This window comes from Artemia sp. Qi Xiang Cuo, chromosome 20 (assembly GCF_049724085.1).
Source record: "Artemia sp. Qi Xiang Cuo chromosome 20, ASM4972408v1, whole genome shotgun sequence".
Lineage (NCBI taxonomy): Eukaryota > Metazoa > Arthropoda > Branchiopoda > Anostraca > Artemiidae > Artemia > Artemia sp. Qi Xiang Cuo.
The window spans coordinates 13,467,138-13,481,519 of NC_142813.1; the positions used below are offsets into that span (position 1 = coordinate 13,467,138).

At 35.9% G+C, this 14,382-nt stretch overlaps 1 protein-coding gene across 1 annotated transcript in view; it reads right to left on the reverse strand.

The window, feature by feature from the left end:
- The window catches only part of KLHL18 (Kelch like family member 18), a 63,395-nt gene that overhangs the window by 36,932 nt on the left and 12,081 nt on the right, over positions 1-14,382 (reverse strand). The window contains exon 2 of the mRNA XM_089105793.1: positions 4,450-4,588. Within this exon, the coding sequence (XP_088961919.1) occupies positions 4,450-4,560 (111 nt within the window). The 5' untranslated portion in view covers positions 4,561-4,588. The remainder of the gene's footprint in view (positions 1-4,449; positions 4,589-14,382) is intronic.

The following is a 14,382-nucleotide window of genomic DNA, read 5'->3' on the forward strand; positions in this document are numbered from 1 at the left end:
ATATTACTAGCCATGATACAGCAGCGCTGCCTATGATATTACTTATATGCCCCTTTAATACATGCATGTGTATAGTTTTTTCGGTTAACTGAAACTCCCCATAGACATTTCAACTTCATGCCCTTAGTGGCATTAGTTACAGTAACCATAGAAGTAGTATCAAAAGTATACACATAGTGTCTTCTGGCTAGTTCAAAATATGTCACAACTTACCCTGAAAGGTCTAACTTAACAATACAAACCGTTATTGTGGTAATGCTTTGTCAACCGTTTGACAATCTCCATGATCATAGTTCATTTTCGTCTAGTTCAGCATCCGCCTAAAAATTCGTTAAAAACTTTGCCTTAATACCTTTAGCTTGTGTAATAGTAATAGTTGTAGTAGCAATATGCACATAGCACCTTTTTTTCAACATCCCCTTTAAAACAGAATGAAATCTTTAACTTAATAGCACAACCGGTCCTGAAGCATTGCTGAAACGTCCTCTTGACAACCTATGTGGGCACAGTGTGTTTCGATTTATTTCAATACAATATTGCCCAAAATTTTCGCCTTAATACCCTTAGGTTTAGTAGTAGTAGTAGCACCAGTAGTTATAATAGTAGCAGTAGGGGTAGAGTAGAGTTAATAGTAGTCTTAGCTTTAGTAGCAATAGTAGTAGTAGCAGAAATAATATTAGTAGCAGTAGTAGTAGTTGTAGGAGTAGAAGTAGTAGTATTATAATGCAAACATTTTTTTTTTGATTAGTTCAACATCCCCCACAACAAGCGTTGTAAGTTTTAACTTCCTACTCGAAACTGTTCCTAAGATATTGTTGATATGCCCTTTTGACAACCTCCATATGAATGTCAGCTTATCATCCGTACAATATAAATTTTCAGAAACATTCTCTGAAATATTTACCTTCATACCTTTAGGTATAGTTATAATAGTTGTCACAGCAGTAGTATAACTACTCAACTTAATACAATTAGCAATTGCCATGATATTGTCGATTTGCTCTTTCGATAACCTTTATATTCATATACTTCTTGAAATTTTTATCTTAATGGTCTTAACTTTACAAGAAGTTGCAATAGAAGGAGTAGCTGGAGCAATAGTAATAGTAGAACTAGTAAATGTTGCAGTAGCAGTGATATTAGAAGTAGTGTGCACATATTGCCTTTTGGTCAATTGATATTGCCCTTAAAGTATTCTCTGAGAGTTCCAACTTAATGCCCAAATCAATTCTGAAGATACGCTATTTTGACAATCTAAATTCACATAGTCTCTTTTGTTTGTTCGAATTTGCCATCGATATTCTCTCAAATTTTACCTTCATAGACTTGGCCTTAATAGTACTAATATCACAGTAGTTTTGGTGGTAGTAGAAGTAGTTGCATCGTTAGTGTTGTATTAGTAGTAGCAGCAGTATTAATAGTGGTAGTAGCATGTACATATTGCCTTTTGGTCAGTGGACCATTGCTTTTATGATGCCCCGGAAGTTTCACCTTGACACGTTAAGCCATTCCAAAAATATTGTCGATGTGTGCTTTTGACACCCTTGTGACGCCCTATTCACCTTAGTACTCTAAGCCTTACAAGTTGTTGCAATTGAAGTAGTAGCTGGAGTAGTATAGTACCGGTAGTAGCACAAGTAAAAGTAGCAGTGGTATTAGTGTTAGTAGTGATATGCACATACTACCTTTTTGTCAATTGATTTTCCCCTTTAAGTATTCTCATAAAAATTCTACTTAATACCCAAATCAGTTCTTGAGATATGCCCTTTTGACAATATGCATGTGCTTAGTGTGTTTTGGTTTAGTTTAAATTCCCCCTCAATATTCTGTCAACTATTCACCTGCATACGTGTAGCTTTGATTCAACTAGTATCATTGTAGTAGTGGTAGTAGTAGGAACAGTAGTAGCAGTAATAGTGTATAATTACTAGTAATAAAAGTAGTTGCAGCAGTATTAATAGCAGTAGTAGCAGGTATAGTTTTGCCTTTTGGTCAACTGAACATCACACTCATGATGCCCCTGTAGTTTCCTCTGGATACGATAAGCCATTCCAAAAATATTGCTGATAGCAGCAATCTGTATACACATGGTATGTATTGATTTAGTTCAATTTTCCCTTCAACCTTCCCTCAGATATTTATTTCAATATCCTCAGCTTTAGTCGTACTCGCTACAGAAGTAGTAGTTGTAGTGATAGTAACTTGCAAATATTGCCTTTTTGGTCAATTGATCATCACCTTTATCATTTCCTGAAAATTTCAAATTAATATACTCAGTCATTGCTAAGTTACGCCCTTTTGATAACCCATATATATATATATATATATATATATATATATATATATATATATATATATATATATATATATATATATATATATATATATATATATATATATATATATATATATATATATATATATATATATATATATATATATATATATATATATATATATATGAAAAAAACTAGTTGAAAGACACAAACAGGCTAAAGGAGACTAAACTGAAGGGGTGATAATTCCCTTCTGTCGTTCAAGTATTTGTATTGAGAAGTAGAACATCACAGTCATATCTACACAAGGCAAAAGTATTTGCCTTATATAATATATGAGTATTATTTTGAAAAATGCCGCTGGTTTTCTTATTACAGAAGAGAACACATATTCAGCCATAAATGCTACTGTTAGACAATTTTATTTCACCCGGAATTGCAGAAACACTCTTGTTTCTCTATGAACTATTGTGATAGACCAAATTTCGTTCTTTAAGCTGACTCTTAAAAAGGGCACTATGACTTCCAGTTTCAAATCAAATGAGCCCCATCTGAAGTTTACGCGACAACCCATTCCATGAAAACCTTATATGACCCCAGGGCATGACTTGCAACCATATCCCCAGGGCACTGGGAAGTTATGTCAACCCTAGAGGCATTGTTACATGTTATTTAAACTATTTTGAGCAAAATCGCTAACTCACAATTTTAATCTGCTTCGTTTGGTGAAGAGGGGTAGTTGGGGGGGGGGGGCGGACTAGCAGCCCTCCATCACTTTTGACTCTTAAAAAGGAATTTATCCCTTTTACAACAATTCCTTCCATAAACTTAAATGCCCCAGGGGCATAATTTACAACCCTTGCCCCCAGGCTCTGGGGGTTTGTTTCAACCCCAAAAGCCTTGTTATATTATATTTGGACAATTTTGAATAAAATGGCTATCTCAAAATTTCTACTGGAAGCATTTCGGGACAATACAAAGTCTGTGTGGGGGAGGGGGGGAGGGTAGCTGTCCTCCAATCACTTTGAATCTTAAATAGGGCACTGGAGCTTCTGATTACCAATCCAATCAGCCCCCTCCAAAGTTTATACAACCACACTTTCTATACAAACCTTATACGCCCCAGGGCATAAATAACAACCGTTGCCCTGTAAGGTTGGGGGGGAGGGGAGTTGTCATCCTCAAAGACATAACCCCTCTGATTACCCCTCGCATTACCCCTCTGATTACTTTCGACTATTAAAAGGGCACTAGCCCTCTAAAAAAAACCTTATATGCCCCCAGGGCATAACTTACAACCCTTGCCCTGAGAGCTATGGAGGGGGCGGGCGGTTGTCATCCTCAAAGACATAATTCCAGACCTTTCAACTACGCTGATCAAAATGACCATCTCAAAATTTTGATTGGATGTGTTTGGGGATATGGTGGGCGCGTGAGGAGGTTTGATTGCCCTTCAATCACTTTCGACTATTAAAAAGGGCACTAGTCCTTTCAATTTCCAATCGAATCAGATCTTTTTGAAGTTTCCATGACAACTCCTTGGATACATAAGTGCCCTGGTCTAAACAAACCAAAAAATAAAAAATGAATAAATAATACATTGTGACAACATTGTTTTTACTTATGTAGTGCTATTGTGCTGCCTATAATTACAAACCTTAGCTTAAGCTCACTTTTGAAACTTGTTGCATTTTTACCCCCCATCCTGGGAACTCAGCCCCCCAGCTTCAGTATAGCTTTGACAGGAAACGTCTGTCCCTCAAAAAGAGGAGATGTGTTCTCACCTTGGATTACTCCTCAAAAGAATTTTTCTTGCTTCTTGATTGGCATTTAATAAGTTCAGGGGGATTGCTCCCCCGCCCTCCCAGGCATGATCCTCATGGTCAGACACTGGAAAGGAGGGCAAGCGTCATTAGGCTTATTTACTTATTTCTTGAAGGCTATAAGAAAGTCACAACACAACCTGCTTTGCCCTAAAACCCCGCAGTAGTAATTGCTTTCACTCGTTTTATTTGTCAGTGCTGCTTTAAAATAATACATTAACTACATTTTTATTTGATTTCCAAATCCTATTAAGTATTTAATTAGATTTTTACAAATTTTTTTTTCTGCAAGAATGAACAATCAAAACTTCTATAAACTAAACCATCAATTGCTTAAAATTTGAAATCACCTTAATAGTTATATCACAAAGGGTCCCGCTTCTTCGCATTTCTTCCATCTGAGGAAATGCATCCTTTTGTATATCACTACTGCAGAACACAACCATGTCCATATCTGACATCTTCCAAAATTTTTATGGAACTTGCTTTCTATAAAATCAGAGGAAGTTCATTAGTCAGTAACCCAAAGGGTTGCTTTTTGACAATAAATATAAAGGATAAATACTCATATAAAGATGGCACCAAAGAGGAATAGAGGAACTAGAAGAAAAGGCCTAAATGTTGCTATCAAAGGGCTATCACTTATTTTCGCATACAAGTGAAAATAACTGATATCACTGACAGAATATCTACTGTTATCCTGATAATGTTCAGCCAAGCAACAGTTTAGCCTGCCAAAAAGACAATTTATTATTCTGCCAAATCTTTAGTATCCAGTAGGAATTAGTTGGGACAGAGGCTAGAGTAGCATTATGTGTCAGTTTGAAACCTTGTTCTAACTGCAAAACAAAAAATCATTAACAGAAAATAAATATGCTAAGTTTACAGAGCATTTGAGTTTAAATAAAGTACTGCAAAGAGATCTTCAATTGTTCCAATATTTTTCTTATTACTTTACATCAAATCTTTTTATGTAAATCAATAAAATCTACTTCTTTTCTGAATTAAACCCTACCAAAAAAGATCCCTCCATCCAAATAAATTAATGCTCATGTGGTAAATCCCACAGTAAATTGAAGTAGTATTTTTAAAGACAATTCCTTATTCAAACGTCATATTATTGGATTACTGTAAATTCTTGTATGTTAATTAACTCTGCAGTGTCAAAATTATAGTAGTGAATCATAATATCATAGTAGTGAATAGTCTGAATGATGAATTCTACAACAGCTCCCCTTTTCAGGTAAGGACACAAATCAGGGCTTACAGGACACAAATGAGATAAAAATAAATAATATTATTTCACTCTCCCTTTTTAAATATAATAGTCACTGCCATTACAATCCACTTCAGGCCCTCTGCCCCTTCAGCCACTTCACTGCCACTTCATCCCCTCTCCCTCCCTTAATGGAGCGACGACAGCCCTAGGCAATAAAAAAGTTATCTGTTATCTTTTTTTAAATCGATTTTAATTGGCATAAAAAATAAAAAACTGTCATACACAGTCTAGGGCTATATCTGGCTATACTAAGGGATAGGGCATGGGGTTGGATGCAATTGTGATGGCAGTGATTATTGTACTAGGAGAGAGCACTGAGTAAAGCCTCTAATGGTATATCTCCAATTTACAAATCTGATTTAAGTCCTATAATTAACATTAACTCTTTCTTCTGGACCTAGAAAAGTAAAGACTATTGGATAAAATGAATGAGCTCTTTTTAGAGTAAAAAAAAAGTATTTCCAGGAAAAACACTAGATGCTGTAGGAATCATAGGTCCTGATCAGAACCAAATTAATCACAGATTACCTTGAAGTAGAAGTGAGCAAATGGTGCTACTAGTGGGCCAATCCATGCTTTTTTTGGGGTGGAGGAGCAAAATGAATTTTTTGAATCTCGGAGGAGGCAAATTTGTCATTTTTCATTGAAAATACACAAAAAAAGTTATTTTTCAATGAAAATACTAAAAGAATGGTATTTTTTCAAAAGACACACAGGATGGGCAAATAATTCCCCCTCCTCCAGCATTCACCAGCTCACCAGTCGCTCACCAGCATTCATTCAGTGCGGAGCTTGTACGTTTGCAGTGGATTCCTTTCAAGGATTGCCGATTTTGTGCTGTTTGAAAGCGGGCCCCTCTGGATAATAATCAGTAATACGGGGCCCTTGCCAGTGAGTCTTCGTTTCATGGAATTTTGATTTAAATTAATAAGCAATTGCGGGAGATTATTGATTAGGGTTAAGATGTCTCTCACGTTGACGCATTTCGACCAAAAGCACAGAGAACTCATGGATAAAATTCTCAGCCTTGAGAAAGGAATTTCTGCTCTATGTAAGGAAAACTCGGATCTAAAGCAAGAGAATTCTGTACTTAAATCAGAAGTGATTAACTTGAAAAAGTCGTGTCTTCAAGCGGAATCGGTTTCAAAGAGGCAGAACATTATTTTACAAGGTATACCGATTGTTCAAGGTGTAGATCCTGAGACTGCTGCTCGTAAACTGTTCACTGAGATTGGAGTAGCAAATGCAAATTCGTTACAGATTGTTAAGTGCTACCGATTCAATGCAAATAAGCAATCTGGTGTTAACACTAGAGCAACCAAACCTGCGAGCAAACCAGGGTCAATTTTCGTGTCATTAGCGAACTTGTCGGATAAAGATGATATTATGAAAAACTGTGGAAAACTGAAAGGTTCCGGAAAGAGTGTTAGTTCTGACCTTCAGCGAGATTTGGCACGACGGCAAAAAGAGCTCCTTGCATACGGTTATACTCTTCGCACCTCGTCTGACCATTCAGTGAAGGTTGCTGAAACGCGAATAATGACGTAAGGAATTAATGTGTGGATTGAAATGGTCCCGTCTTGACGATTCGTGCTATGATCCCTTTAGTTTGTCGGCTTCTATCTCTAGTGCTTTACCTCCGTCTGTGGTGCCATTTGATGATGATGACGAATAATTATTTGTTTTTTCTTTTCATCTTGATTTTGTCTTGTGATCGTTTTTTTTTTATTCTCCCGTAATTGTTCTTCTGTCATCATGTTTTCTCTTTTTTTCGTCATTTTTGTTTTTCTTGTGTTTAATTATTTTTGGCCTTTGTTTATTTTTAAGTTTTCGCAAGCTCAAAAGTTGAGTTCGTTCATTTTGCCAAGTTACTGTCCACTTATCATTGTTTCTTCAATTCCGGGCTGGGGGAGTTGTGGCACAGGTTTGATTGACCATCTCTGTAAGTATTATGAATTTTTCTAACTCAGGCTCCGGGGATGTCTGCTCCCTTGATTGGCATTTACTTCAATTGCAAAGTAACCCAATTGATGTTTTGAATATTGTTAATAATTCTGTAGGTCAAGATAAAAGAAATGCTGTAAAATTTTCACATTCTGTTAGTAGTAAGTATGTTTCAAAATTAAAAGAGGACTCCAAACGAGATGATCATTTTTTGGTGCTTCATCTCATTCAGGGTTTATTTTCGTCAAATGATCAGTTGAGACGGATAGTTTCTGATAGGCGACCAGATGTTATTGGATTATGTGAGACTTTCTTGGACTCACATAATGAAATACTTCTAGATATACCAGGTTATAAAATGGAGCGACTAAATCGTCGAGGGTTAGCAAAAGGTGTTCTCGCATTGTATATATCTGATGATCTTCCCCATTCCGTTTGATCTGATTTATCAAGGAATGAAGAAGGCGTCTTTGAATCCTTGTTTATTGATATTAAATTCCATGGCAAGGATCTGATCGTAGGTAATGTTTATCGATATCCGAGTGGATCCGTCCCTTCTTTTCTTCAGATCCTTGATGAACTTTTGGATTTAATACGGAGACGTCCATGCGAACTTATATTAATGGGAGACTTCAACCTGGACCTGAATGATATGGCGTCCTCTACGACGGTGGATTTTCTTTCAACAATGCTTGCTGCCGGAACTCTTCCAACAGCCTGCATCCCGACACGTCTAACTGAGACTACAGCATCTTTGATCGATAATATTTTCTCTTCTCTCAATTTGATTAAGAACTCAGTAGTCGTGAGTGACATTTCAGATCATTTTCCTGTGTTTTCTACTTTCAGTTTTGTAGAGATGATGAGTAGGAATACCTCAGCTTCTGGTTCGTCTTTTTTTAGGTTTGGTCCAAATGAGCTGACCCTCCTCAGATCTCGGTTAGCTGATAACTCATGGAATATTATTGATGAGGAGATAGATTTTTGTTCACAGTTTGATTCTTTTTATGAGTTTGTGAAAGTGTCTATTATTGATGTATGTGCTGCGTCCCCTTCTACTTCTAGGTCAAAAAGATCTATTCCTCTAAACCCATGGATGACCCCTGATCTTCTTAGGAGATGGAGAAGGAAAAATTACCTTTGGAAAGCTTATAAGTCAGCAAAGCCATCTTCGAGTGCTGCACGTCTTCAGCTATTCAAACTCTACAGGAATGTTTATAACTCTTTGTGCCGGAAGGCTAAATCCCTCTATTATTCAAATAAATTTTCGGAATGTGGAAAGGATATTCAAAAAACCTGGCAGGTGATCAATTCTGTCCTTAAGCCTTCTTCTCGTTCTTATTCTGTCCCTTCAAGTCTTTTGGTTGATGGTGTCGTTGTTGAGGGTGAGCTGTCTGTTCAAGAAGCATTTACTTCATACTTTGCTAATATTGGGAAAACTACTGCTTCTTCAGTTAGTTCTTCGCCGTCACAACCCGATTATAAATCTTATCTTGGTCCACCTTGTCTCAAGTCAATGGCGTTGGATCCTGTTTCTGAGGTTGAAATAGCAAGGATTGTTAATAGGTTGAAAGGTTCATCGTCATCTGGCCCTGATTGCATTTCTACGAAGGTAGTCAATTTCTCCTTTGACAAGGCTTGTGAATCTATCTTTTGAAAATCGGGTTTTCCCCAGTTCTCTCAAGCGAGTTAGAGTCATCGTTTTATATAAGGGCAGACCAAGGAATGATCCAGCTAAATATCAGCCTATATACTACCTGTTTTAGCAAAATTTTTGAAAAGGCAAAGCGGTCCTGTCTAATTTCTTTTTTAGAGGCGAAAAGGTTCTTCCATGGTTTTCAGTTTGGTTTCTGAGCGAAGCATTCAACCGAACGTGCATATGCAACTCCTTTAAAATTTCTTTAATCGGCGCTTGACCCTGGTTTGATTCATGCTGCTATATTTCTTAACGTCCTTAAACCTTTCAATTCTTTAACCCATGGGAATCTGCTTTTCAATCTATCACATTATGGTGTAAGAGGCCATACTCATGCCTGGTTTGATTCTTACTTGTCAGGTAGAACTATTTCCGTAGATTCTCTTTTCCGTTCTTCGTCTGAAGTTGAGTTTGGTGTCCCTCAAGGTTCTGTTCTTGGGCTGCTTCTATTTTTGATTTATGTTAATGACCTTATAGTGGCGGTTACGAGACAGAAACCTAAAGTCTGCTGTCGGCTATGTCATCCTGAATTTTTTAATGATCAACAGTCGAAATCACCTTCACAGGATGAGGACACTCTCGTCGCATTCGCGGATGACAGTACCCTTGGTGCTGCAGTAAGAACGGAGCCTGAGATGCATCCCAAACTAGAGGACCTTTTTGATATAGTTATATTTTGGTTTGGTGCTAACTGCCTGGCCCTAAATGTTGCTAAGTCAAGTTTTCTAATTTTCTCACGTATTTCTCAGGCTTGCCCTCAGTTATCTGAAATCCATCTGTCTAGAGGTTCTCTTAGTATACCTAAGGATCGGTCCGTCCGATTTCTAGGTATTCTTCTGGATGAAAATCTTTCTTTTAGGAATCATATTGGTCTGATTAAAATGAAGATCTCCAGGAGTCTTGGAATTTTGAGGAAGCTTAAACATATCTTTCCTGGATCGAATCTAAGAATTCTGTTTCATTGCTTAGTCCAGTCTTACGTCTCTTATTGCCCTACGATATGGATGTCAACTTTTCTTCTCTTTTGAAACCACTGTCTAAGATATATGATAAAGCAAGGAGCCTTATACAGGAAACAAATTGTTCTGAACCTAAGTCTTTACTTGATTTGCAGTCGCTTTACATTTTGTCGTGGGCGTCTTTCACTTTTCTTCAACTCCATGGGGATGTTCCGATGGTCCTAAAAGCTACTCTATATTTCGTTACTGATCAGTCTACGTATCATCTTCGTAATTCAAGCAACATTACCATTCCGTTTACTCCATTAGTGAGGTCAGATTTTAATCCGCTGATCGCATGTCATATGGTATGGAATACCCTACCTGAATCAGCTCGAAAATGTCACTCGTTTGGTACCTTCAGAAGAACTGTAACAGATATTTTAATGTCTAGATGAATTATGTTTAATGTATTTTTTTTTCTTTTTTAAAGTTGTTTATAGTAATATTATTATTATTATTATGTTAAGATCTTTTGGTTTTTTCTTTTTGTTTTTGTTTTTTATGTTTTGATGGGGTGGACGTCTCTGGGCCGAGTTGGATATTTTGTTATGAGTGGTGTTTACCATGTGTGCAACATCTCACCTGGCTTGGTTTCGGCAGATTTTGAGTGGTGGGCGACAGTTTGTCATCAGTATTAGTGATATTTAGGTATTTTTTTTTCTCTCTGCTTTTCCGGGCCATGGAGCCCTGCGGGGGGAATATGTTGTAGCGTTTTTTTCTTTTTTTTTCTTTATTGTGTTTAATTATATGTGGAAGGTTTTTTTTTTAGTTCGTTTATTGTTTAATAAAATGAACTCTGAACTCTGAACCTAATGTGTACAATTAGTTAAAATCATCAGTTATAGGCAACATCCAAGGTTCACTATCCAAAACTACTCAAACATCGAAAATACTCCAAAAATATATAAAGCACTCTTACAAGGTGACTAATTGGTTTTTTAGAAATGCTTCTTGCAGCAAAACAGTACAAGTAACAAGTCTTTTCTAGATTATAATGGATGACACAAACAGGCTTGATGTTAATTACAGGAAAATAGCAAGATGCAAGTTGTACTTATAGATTCTCCATTACACTCTCTCAAAAATAATAATTGCTACAATTCCAATTAGACCCTAGCACTGATAATAGGGCTGGATATAGTTCTAGGTTATACACAAAAGTTCTCTGGCAACATTAACGTGTAAGCTCTTTCAAAATAAACACCATATTAAAAAAATTCTTACTTTATAATATGCAGAAAATTTATGTTATTTGAAATTTCTAGGATGCTTCAACTTCAACTCACATTTATTCTACTATATATTTATATGAATTTCAACATAATTTTCTTTTTTTTTAGTTTACCTGTATTTTAAATATCTGCAATATGCAATAAGTTTATCATCAATAGCCTATGTCTTTCATTCCTAAATTTTCTACTTTCAGCTAGTTATTAGGTGATAGAGAAGTTTTCTTTTTTTTTGGTTATATCTTCACTTATGCAGTATATACATTGTTAGGGATATGGGAGCATATTTTTTTTTAGATTAGACATGACTCCAAAAGCCACCCCCCCCCAAATGGTGCATATTCTGTATAATTGAATACATAATACTTTTTTTCTATATTGGCTAACAACAACAAAAAAAAAAATTTTTAGAGTTTGAAGCACATATGAGGGCAAATGTTTCAAATACAGGGGAAAAAAACGTACTGAAAGTAAAACAAAAAATGCATAAAACATGAATTAGATAGAAATCAACCCAGAAAGCATACTTAATATAAATTCTTTTTATGTTATAAAGTGAGAATTTTGGGTAAATTATGGTTTTCTAGATTAATTTGCTATCAAAAGATAAAGGTACCGAATAGTGTGCCTTTTAATGCTGATTCTAAATATAATAATTGATACTGTTGCAAACATGCCCTAGTTTTTCCCCTAATGAGGCTGGATAGAATACTAGGCTATTTAAAAAGGTTTGTGGATTTTGCTGGTTTGTATTATTCTTTGTTCTTACATCTCAAGAACAGTTTTTTATAACACCAAATAAAGCCAACCTATAAACAAAAACTAAATCAGCTGCTTTTTGCATACATTCTATGACTAAAACATACATCAAGTGGTATATTTATCTTTTAGCTAGCAACGTAACCTAGAAAACTCCCCAAAATACCAAATTTTGTTATTATACTATTTCCTGCAGAAACTCATAGACTAGCTTAGAGAGTTACCATTTTTTTTATTTGGCATTATAGACTCCCTGTTGATGAGATATAAGCACAAAAGACAATGAAACCACAAAACAAGCAAATCAGCAAAAACTGAGTTGACTACAACTCCATTATACTTTACCCCCAAACCCACCTTCCCCATATTGTGTAAATATGCAGCCCAAATTATACAGTTCATCACAGCTGACTAAATTTATGGTTACATGGATTGGAACAAGGCAGACAAATCTCAACATGCACAGGAAACATAATTTGGGCTTGAAAATTAGGGGGGTAAAGTATAGTGGAGCTGCAGTAAAAATGTAATAGCTACAATTACTCTACATATTATGAAGTAAGGATTGTTTTCTTAACATGATTCATTCTGAATAGCCCTAATTCTAAACCCTTATCCACATGGGAATTTGCATATTAGGGGAGGGGGTATGTGATAAAGCTTCTAATTTAGTCAATTTGGAATTTAGTAAAAATATATTAAGACGCAAATACAAAGTTTAGAAATACCACTTTTTATTAAGTTAAGGAATATATCCTGCCAAGTTTCTGCTTAACGGGAAATTGAGAAATCATCACTTCCTAACTATTGCATCGGTTGGGTAAAGGAAAGTGTGGTTGATAAAAATATATAAAAGATATATTTTATGGGAAGGGGGAGACTGATACTAACTTTATACCGGACTGACCTCTGGTCCGTTGTTTCAGAAATACCTTGGAATTTTGTCGGATCATTGTAAGTGTCTAAGTATCCTATTATATATTACTGTAGTTTTCCGAGACTTGTGGTCTACTTGAGACAGCCAGTCCCAGTAGAAAATATATATCTGGTATGATTATATGTTAATTGAATAAAAGTATTGCATTACAGCCAACCTCTCTACAATCTACTTTTAGTCCCTTGAACATACCCAGCTGGTACGCCTCATTAGTCTGGTCATAGCATAAGGCACGCTACCAAAGTTTAATTACCTTAGGGCCAGAGTTTACCTCCCCTATAAAGGGAGAAATAAAGGCATCTACGACTACATCACCCAAATACCATAAAAACAACCTTACCACAACTGGTGGCAGCGGTGGGATCTAGGTGATAATAAAGTAAAACTGAACCAAATAGAACTTGGATCAGTGGAAAAGATTTCAAATTCAGAAATAAAATCTCTAAACAGTCCAGAATTAAGTGTAGCCACGAACAATTATCCTCATTAAAACCTCAACCACAAGAAAAGTATAGAAAGTCAAAAATGGATTTTTTGCAACAATTTGATTTCAAAAATTTACTGAAAAGTGTAAAAACCCAGGTGGAAGGCATGCTTTGGGATTTTAGATGGACTTTTTCAAAACACAGACCAAGTTACGCATTAAGTCTCTTAGTCATGCATAAAATATTAACAGAGGGCCCTCCAATTAAAAAGTCACCGTATAAAACACCTTATCAATTAAAACCATGGCTAGAAAGCCAAATAAAGGAAATGGAACATCAGGGAATAATTAAAGAAAGTGTTAGGGATTGGTGTTTTCCACTAGTAATAGTCAGGAAAAAAGATAACACCTGGAGATTATGTACAGATTTTAGAGTTCTAAATGCCGTCACGGTAAAAGACGTGATGAAGTTGCCAAGAATTGATACGATTTTAGATTCGCTAGGAGGTACAAAATGCTACACTAGTTTTGACTTAATAGCAGGATATTGGCAAATCGCTTTAGATGCAGAAACAAAGCATAAAGCTACAGTAATCTTAGACGATGGAAGAACGTTCACATTTGAACGTATGCCTTTTGGCTTATCATTTAGTCCAAATTGTTTTAGTTGACTAATGAATTTGGTGTTAAAAGATAAAAAACCAGGAAGGAAAAAAGATACCTTGGCTTATTTAGATGATGTAATTTTGTTTAATGAAAACCTGGAAGACCACTTGGTTGGACTTAGAAAAATACTGGGAAAGTTTGAAAAAGCAGGCTGAAAATTAAAACCAGAAAAGTTAAAAATAGTAGTGCCAAAACTGTTTTTCTTGGACACCTGATAAACCAAGGTACTATTTCACCAAATCCAGAAAAATTTACAGTCATAGAATATTTGCAGCCTCCTAAAGATCAAAAAAGCTGCAGATCAGTTTGTGGTTTGTTAAGCTATTTCAGACGATATATTAAAAATTA